Source organism: Haliaeetus leucocephalus, unplaced genomic scaffold (genome assembly GCF_000737465.1).
Source record: "Haliaeetus leucocephalus isolate CR32 unplaced genomic scaffold, Haliaeetus_leucocephalus-4.0 Scaffold162, whole genome shotgun sequence".
Lineage (NCBI taxonomy): Eukaryota > Metazoa > Chordata > Aves > Accipitriformes > Accipitridae > Haliaeetus > Haliaeetus leucocephalus.
In genome coordinates this window covers 6,839,521-6,847,943 of record NW_010972598.1, presented here as the reverse complement: position 1 = coordinate 6,847,943, position 8,423 = coordinate 6,839,521, and the positions used below count along the sequence as shown (strand labels likewise).

The 8,423-nt window shown below is 42.8% G+C and overlaps 1 protein-coding gene across 1 annotated transcript in view; it reads left to right on the top strand.

The window, feature by feature from the left end:
- SPRTN (SprT-like N-terminal domain) overlaps nt 1–8,017 on the top strand; it is an 8,454-nt gene extending 437 nt beyond the window's left edge. The window contains exons 2-5 of the mRNA XM_010562956.1: nt 1,291–1,390; nt 2,181–2,309; nt 5,941–6,208; nt 6,514–8,017. Coding sequence (XP_010561258.1) covers nt 1,291–1,390; nt 2,181–2,309; nt 5,941–6,208; nt 6,514–7,244 — 1,228 coding nt within the window. The 3' untranslated portion in view covers nt 7,245–8,017. The remainder of the gene's footprint in view (nt 1–1,290; nt 1,391–2,180; nt 2,310–5,940; nt 6,209–6,513) is intronic.
- The last annotated feature ends 406 nt before the right edge of the window (nt 8,018–8,423 follow it).

Sequence of the window (8,423 nt, the reverse complement as noted above, 5' to 3'; positions counted from 1 at the left end):
GGGGTGTGGGGGCCCGGTAAGGCCTTTCCCGGTGCCGCCCGGTGGCGTTCACCGGCCTTAGGGCTCAGAAGCTGCCGTGCCTCTGCAGGGCCCCAGCATGGTGCTGGTGCCGGGCCAGAGCTGTGGGAGGAGGCTGCGGCCCGTCAGAGGGGCAGCAGCTCCTCTCATCGTATAGCTGCGGGTTTCGGGGAGGAAAAGCTGTATGTCGCTATGTGCTGCTCCTGACTGGGGCTTTGTAGGCACCATGGGCGAGTGCCACAGCTTCTCTTCCAGATATTTGAACGTCTTGCTTTTCTAACATAGTTTGTACCCCAGGATGTGGGTTGGTCATTGTCTGTTTTGTCCTTCGTTTGTCGTCCTTAGCAGCCATAAGTGGCTTTTCCTCTGGTGCAGGCATAACTGGAGAGATGTTAAAGTGGAATAAATAACTTGGTCTTAAACTGCGTGTTTCAAAACTTAACATGATTGTATTGCTGTCATTTTTCTTATTCTCAGTTTTTATGATAGTTTTACAGCATGGCAGAAGGGCAAATATGACTTGATAATAGCAAATTAAGACTTAGAATGGACTAGGAAGGGGAATATATAGGCAATCTGGGATGAAAACAAAAAAAAGCTTTGAAGTGGAGGCTGCAGTTCTGCAGCAGATCAGCTGATGCAGTTGCTAGCTGCTGGAGTCCTGCCCCCTCTTGTGCTCTGCTGGTTGCAGTACTCTTTGGACACTTGAAAATATTTGGATGCTGAACTGGTAGAGGACTAACTCGATTAAAAAAAAAAAAGTGTTTTCTGCTGAATTAGCACATGGAAGTGAAGGTTCAGTAAGAGTCAAAAGTTGGGGGAGGGTGAGGGGTGAAATTGCAGCAACCAGCAGTTAAATTGGTTTTGGCTGCTGTGAATCTCCAGCCTCTGTTTTATGTATTTCACTCCATCAGAAGTTCTGATGAAAACAGTCCTCTGCCTCCTAAACAGGTTAGCTTGGAACAGTCCATTATGATTTTGAATCTTTGTTTTTTTCCAGGATTGCTAGCTTTGTATTAAGTGATTGCAAGAGATCTAATAAATTACAGTTTCACTTTTGCTATTTCAGTCACAGCTTATTGTAAGGAACTTGTGGGCTTTTTTTTTTCTTAATGATGTGGAGTTTTTCAAGCAACTACTAAAAGTGTCTTTTCTTGTTCAGAGTTACCTAGCATGCATTGGAAAGGGACAGTGTTTTAACTCCAATTCTCAATTTTCTTCATGTACTACAGAAACAAGTAGCTTTTCATATTTTCTTTCTGTGTCTCTCAGCTGTGCTGGAGTATGTAGATACGAAGGAAAAGGTGGAATGTGTTCCATTCGTCTAAGTGAGCCACTTCTAAAGTTAAGACCAAGGAAGGATCTCGTTGAGGTATTTGAAGATTGCTCATGAATCTGCACATAAAATGTATTGTGCCTCCTCTGACTCCATACAAACATTTTACATTTCATAGTGGGATTCTTATATACAGACTTTATTGTTACATTTGTGTTGCAATATTGTGGTAATTTTTCAGTTTTGTGTTTCTAAATGAGCAACTCTGAGTAGGAGTCTAAAGTCACTTGTTTATGTTACTGACTTTTTATAAAGAGAAAAAACCCAACTTTTTTACTCCTAAATTATCATTTAATATTAAAACCAAACATGGACTGAAAGCACGATCAGAAAATAGCTGTAGTTTCATCTACAAAAGGCCAACAGCAGAAAATAAGGATATAGGATATGATTGTAAGCATAACTTTGTGTTGCTTCTTGTGCCTCCGTCAGGGCTGCTGCTTTGAGTTGGCTTAACGTTCAGATTTGCTTAATGAACAGAAATGCTGTAGAGTTTCAACTTTCTTACAAGTGTCTCTTTTTGGGTTGTAGAGGGGATCATCTCTTTAAAAATTTAACTTAAGTTTGAGAATTATTTCTCATTTTTGGAATGTCACATATTGTAGTAATATTCTCCAGCATGTTTTGGTGGTATGGGAATAGAGGTAATTGGATTTGACAGGTAGAATTAAGTATTATGTTTTTATGACCCCGATTGAACATGTGTGAATGCATGAAAATAAGATCAGTACCGAGATAAATGTAGAGGAGTAAAATACTTCCAGCTTAATTTTGAAACTATACGTAATGTTTTTCAGCAAATAGCTAATGATTTCCGTTGTTTCAGACACTGTTGCATGAAATGATCCATGCCCTGCTTTTTGTTACTAATAATGACAAAGATCGTGAATCTCATGGACCAGAGTTCTGCAAACACATGCGTCGTATTAATCGCTTGACTGGAGCCAATGTCACAGTAAGCATAATCCACTTAACCTAATTTAATAGAGGTTTCTTCCTTATTCGGCTTTTTAGTATGCCTGGTGTGGTATAACTAGTATACTTGTTCTTGTTAGACGCTCCATAGTTGGTACCAATATAAACTTGCATCCAAGTGTATGCCAGTTCCATAGTTATTTTGTTGGAGATGATGGTGGGAACAGGTTGAGGAAGAAGTGGTGAGCTGTTAGTCGTATAATTTTCCAGTATACCCTCTGTAAGTATTTTTCTTTAAACTTTTGTTTTAAACTTGAAACAACTTAATACCAGGGACAGAATAGCTCCATGTTCAGAATAACACTTGGGGAAGAGCAGTCTGTTTTAGTTAAGACTTATATCAGTAGAGGCTAATGGGTTGATGATATTTAAAAATAATGTGTCTGATAAGATCAATTAAGATAATAGCTGGAGGGAGAATACAATACTGATATTGTTTACAATGCATTCTAAACAGTACATCATTTAGGGTGAAATTGTAGATAGATTGTCAAAGTGATTTTATTCCAGTTCAAACAAGACAGCCGGGACCTATTCCTACACATCCTGTCTTTTTTTTTTTTTAAAGCTTTGTTTTAATGGTAGCTAAATGTTGATCAAACTTTACCCAGGTTCAGCTCTTTTAACTGGTAATGTAAAAATCACAGCAGTAATGGAAGGAATGAAATGGTAGTATCATAGAACCACGGAATGGTTTGGGTTGGAAGGGACCTTGAAGATCATCTAGTTCCAACCCCCCTGCCATGGGCAGGGACACCTTCCACTAGACCAGGTTGCTCAAAGCCCCATCCAACCTGGTCTTGAACATTGCCGGGGATGGGGTGTCCACAGCTTCTCTGGGCAAGCTGTTCCGGTGTCACACCACACTCGCAGTAAAGAGTTTCTTCCTAATATCTAATCTAAATCTACTCTCTTTCAGTTTAAAACCATTACCTTGTCCTGTCACTACACTCCCTGATAAAGAGTCCGTTCTCATCTTTCCTGTAGGTCCCGTTGAGGTACTGGAAGGCTGCTATAAGATCTCCCCAGAGCCTTCTCTTCTCCAGGCTGAACAAGCCCAACTCTCTCAGCCTGTCCTCATAGGAGAGGTGCTCCAGCCCTCTGATCATCTTTGTGGCCCTCCTCTGGACCCGCTGGAGCAGGTCCATGTCTTTCTTCTGCTGAGGGCCCCAGAGCTGAACACAGTACTGCAGGTGGGGTCTCACCAGAGCAGAGCAAGAGGGGCAGAATCGCCTCCCTCGACTTGCTGATCAGGCTTCTTTTGATGCAGCCCAGGACGTGATTGGCTTTCCAGGCTGCAAGCGCACATTGCTGGCTCATACTCAGTTTTTCATCCACTAATACCCCCAAGTCCTTCTCTGCAGGGCTGCTCTCAATCCACTCATCGCCCAGCCTGTATCTGTGCTTGGGATTGCCCCGACCCTTGTGCAGGACTTTGCACTTGGCCTTGTTGCACTTCATGATATTGGCACGGGCCCACCATGCCTCAAGCCTGTCAAGGTCCCTCTGGATGACATCCCTTCCCTCCAGTGTGTCAACTGCACCACACAGCTTGGTGTCCTTCTGCACACTTGCTGAGGGTGCACTCAATCCAACTGCCCGTGTTGCTGACAAAGATGTTAAACAGCACTGGTCCCAATACTGACCCCTGAGGAATGCCACTCATCACTGCTCTCCGCTTGGATATTGAGCCGTTGACTGCAGCTTTTTGAGTGTGACCAATTCCTTATCTGCCAACGGGTCCATCCATCAAATCCATGTCTCTCCAATTTAGAGATGAAGATGTCGTGTGGAAGAATGTCACATTTTGCACAAGTCCAGGTAGATGATGTCTGTTGCTCTTCCCTTATCCAGCAATGCTGTAACCCTGTTGTAGAAGGCCGCCAAATTTGTCAGGCGTGATTTGCCCTTAGTGAAGCCGTGTTGGCTGTCACCAGTCACCTCTTTATTTTTCATGTGCCCTAGCATAATTTCCAGGAGGATCTGCTCCTTGATCTTGCTGAGTACAGAGTTGAGATGACTGGCCTGTAGTTCCCCAGGTCTGTCTTTTTTCCCTTTTTAAAAATGGGGGTTATGTTTCCCCTTTTCCAGTCAGTGGGAACTTTCCCGGACTGCCATGACTTCCCAAACATGATGGACACTGGCTTAGCCAGTTCATCCACCAGTTGCATCAGGACCCATGGATGCATCTCATCAGGTCCCATGGACTTGTGCACCTTCAGGTTCCTTAGATGGTCTTGAGCCTGATCTTCTGCTACAGTGGGCAGTTCTTCATTCTCCCAGTCTATGCCTTTGCCTTCTGCAACTTTGGGTGGTGTGGCTGGAGCACTTGTCAGTGAAGACTGAAGCAAAAAAGTCATTGAGTACCTCAGCCTTCTCCATATCCTGGGTAACCAGGTCTCCTGTTTCCTTCCAGAGAGGGCCCACATGTTCCCTAGTCTTCCTTTTATCACCGATGTACTTATAGAAGCTTTTCTTGTTGCCCTTGATGTCCCTGGCCAGATTTAATTGTATCAGGGCTTTAGCTTTCCTAACCTGACCTCTGGCATCTCAGACAGTTTCTCTGTATTCCTCCCAGGTTACCTGTCCTTGCTTCCACCCTCTGTAGGCTTCCTTTTTGTGTTTGAGTTTGTCCATGAGCTCCTCGTTCATCCTTGTGGGCCTCCTGGCGTTTTTGCCTGGCTTCCTCTCTGTTGGGATTCGTCGCTCCTGAACTTGGAGGAGGTGATCCTTGAATATTAACCAGCTTTCTTGGGCCCCTCTTCCCTCCAGGGCTGTATCCCTTGGTACTCTACCAAGCAGATCCCTGAAGAGGCCAAAGTCTGCTCTCCTGAAGTCCAGGCTAGCAAGCTTGCTGTGCACCCTCCTCACTGCCCTAAGGATCTTGAACTCTACCATCTGATGGTCACTGCAGCCAAGGCTGTCCTTAAGCTTCACGTTCCCCACCAGCCCCTCCTGGTTGGTGAGAACAAGGTCCAGCATAGCACCTCTCCTCGTTGGCTCCTTTGTCACTTGGAGAAGGAAGTTGTCATCAACACATTCCAGGAACCTCCTGGATTGCTTATGCCCTGCTGTGTTGTCCTTCCAACAGGTATTGGGGTGGTTGAAGTCCCCCGTGAGGACCAGGGCTTGTGAACATGAGGCTGCTCCTAACTGTCTATAGACGGCCTCATCCGCTTGGTCATCCTGGTCGGGTGGCCTGTAGCAGACCCCCACTATAATGTCACCTGTCCCTGCCCTCCCTTTAGTCCTGACCCATAAGCTCTTGGTCAGTTCCTCATCCATCCCCAAGCAGAGCTCCATGCACTCCAGCTTTGGGCAACACCCCCTCCTTGTCTCCCCAGCCTGTCCTTCCTAAAGAGCCTGTATCCTTCCATTCCAACACCCCAGTCACAGGAGCCATCCCATCACATCTCCGTGATGCCAGTAAGATCATAGCCCTGCAAGTGTGTGCATGTTTCTTAACTCCTCTTATTTATTCCCCATGCTACGTGCGTTTGCATAGAGGCATTTAAGTCGAATTAAAATTAAATTAAATTTAAAATACTGTAGTGCTATAAAACTAGAAACTTTCTGAATGACTGCAGTTTGTTTGTTTGTTTTAAACCTAGATCTATCATACTTTTCATGATGAGGTGGATTTGTACCGCCAGCACTGGTGGCGATGCAATGGCCCCTGTCAAAATAGAAAACCTTACTTTGGATATGTGAAACGTTCGATGAATAGAGCACCTTCTGCACGAGACTTTTGGTGGGTTGAGCATCAAGAGACGTGTGGAGGTACATTCACAAAAGTGAAGGAGCCAGAGAACTTCTCTAAGAAGTCCAAGGAGAAAACTCAGCCAGCAAAACTTCCAAATTCCGAGGCAACTAACAGAGGTATTTAAAATAATTTTTTTTCTTTTCCAAACTGTTTTTGTCCAAACAATTCCTTGAAAAAAATGCAGATTAACCACTACATGAGGTTTGTTTAGATATTGCTGTTACGTAGCAAAAAACAGGGCGCGTTTTATTTGTGCATTTCTAGGCTTCTTCTCAATTTAATTGTGTGCAAAAGATTTAGTTTGCTACACTATTTTCAAGCAGCAGATTTTTCAGGTGAAGCATGTAAAATACTAAGCCCATGATTTATATATGGAAAAAGTTACTAACTTTTCTTATTTTCTGCTCTGCTTATTTTGCAGGCAAGGCACAAATGCGTGATACGCAAAATCTGATCCCTTTTAGTGGAAAGGGATATCAACTTGGAGGAGGAGAGAGTGGACTCTCAGAAAAAAACACAAATTCCAGCAGCAGTGTTAGAAACAGTGAAACACCTGGTTCACAGCATCGTTCAGCAGTAAAGACAATACCAATCCCTAAAAATGAGATAAAATTTGAAAAATCGCCCCGTAGTGGCATCTTCTTTCCACTTTATACTGATGATGCCAGTGAGAAAATCAACTTGGCTTCAAAGCGTGAGTTTCCTAAACTCTCTGTTGCTGATACAAAAGCTTACAAGAATGTTAGTGGATCGCCTGTTAAAATTGCTCGTGTTATGGAAGAAAAATCAAACCAAGGTTCTGCAAATAACAAGAGGGTTAGACCACTTCACAACAGGCCACTGAAACAAATTTGTTTTGAGCAGACAACAGCAGCTCAGGTTGCATCTGAGAAAAAAAGCTCAGAATCTACTAATACACTGCAGCAATGGCCAAAAATGGAAGACAAAACTGCCTTTGAAAACTATTTCATTAAAAAAGAGAGTACCACTTTGAGTATAAATACACCTATGAAAACCAAAGCTGAATCTACAGTGTCCTCTGCAAGTTCCAGCACTGCTGTAAGGCAGGATGAAAAAGTCAGTTGTCCTGTTTGCCAGACTGAGGTTTTGGAGTCTAAAATAAACGAACACCTTGATTCTTGTCTTGCATAAAACCTTTCAGAAAGCCGTCTCAAAAAGATGGACCAGGGCTGAAAACACTGCTTGAAAACTACTTTGCTCAGGGTTTGCTTAGCTGTGGTTACTTCCCTTGTGCCTGTTCTGAACTGGAATTTAAACTACTGTCAGCACGCTGAACAGCAAGTCTTGTGGAGTTGGACATCAGCACTCACTACGAAGCTAGCTGCTACTTCTGTTCCAAAGAATTGAATACTCCAGTTTTAGGAGGTGGATGTTTGTGCCACCGTTCTTGCTGCAGAATCTACGTAATACAAGAGAAGGTGGATACTTGCTGAACTGTGTATTTTCAAGGCAGTTTTTATTTTTAAAACATTTTTAGTCCTGCTAATTCATCTTTGTTCTTAAGATCCCTTTGTGTTGGTTGGTTGTTTTTTTTAATGTGTTTTTGGCCATTCTTAAAGTTAACCACCTAATAGATAAAAATTCTTGTGTTTACTGCAATGTAATTAAGTAGCATGTATTTTTAGAACACTAAATATTTTGCATAAGCCACAATTACACTCTGGGGTGGTCCTTCTCACCTGTGACCTCTTTGAAAAGATAGATGAGAGTGAGAATCTCAAATACAGGCTTTTGTCAAAGATGAGAGAGGCATAGGCATAAAAAACATAGCAAAGCATCCGTTTAGGTTTAATGGGTGCATTGTAGCAGGAAAAGAGAAAATCCAGAAGGGTGATGAAGGTGCTAGGAAATCAAGCACAAGATACTTGGTAGATGAGAAGGCCCTACACTTAAGGGCTGAATTTAAAAAAAAAAAAAAAAAGGCTTTGAGGAGCTTGTTTTAAAAAAGGATTTAAAAATCAGCTATGCTGTTAAAAGTTGGAGTGGTCAAATGGAAGCTAATGAACCTCAGTCTTAGGTCTGTCTTTTGGTCCAGGATCCCAGCTAGATTCTCCACCCACTTTTTCTGATGGTTTGCGCAAACTCTGTGTTGAAAGTTCACTAGTTTTTTAGGATATAGATGTTATGTGCATGAGCAACTGACCCCCATATCCTGACACTAGTAAATAAAAGTTGTGAGGAATATTGATAGCAATACTGGTAAAGACTGTTCTTGGCCATGTCATAAAAGCCTTCATGATTTTTCAGTTAAACTTCCAGTGCTTTACAGGTCAAAATGGCATTAAATTGATATTAGCTGACAGTTGTTGT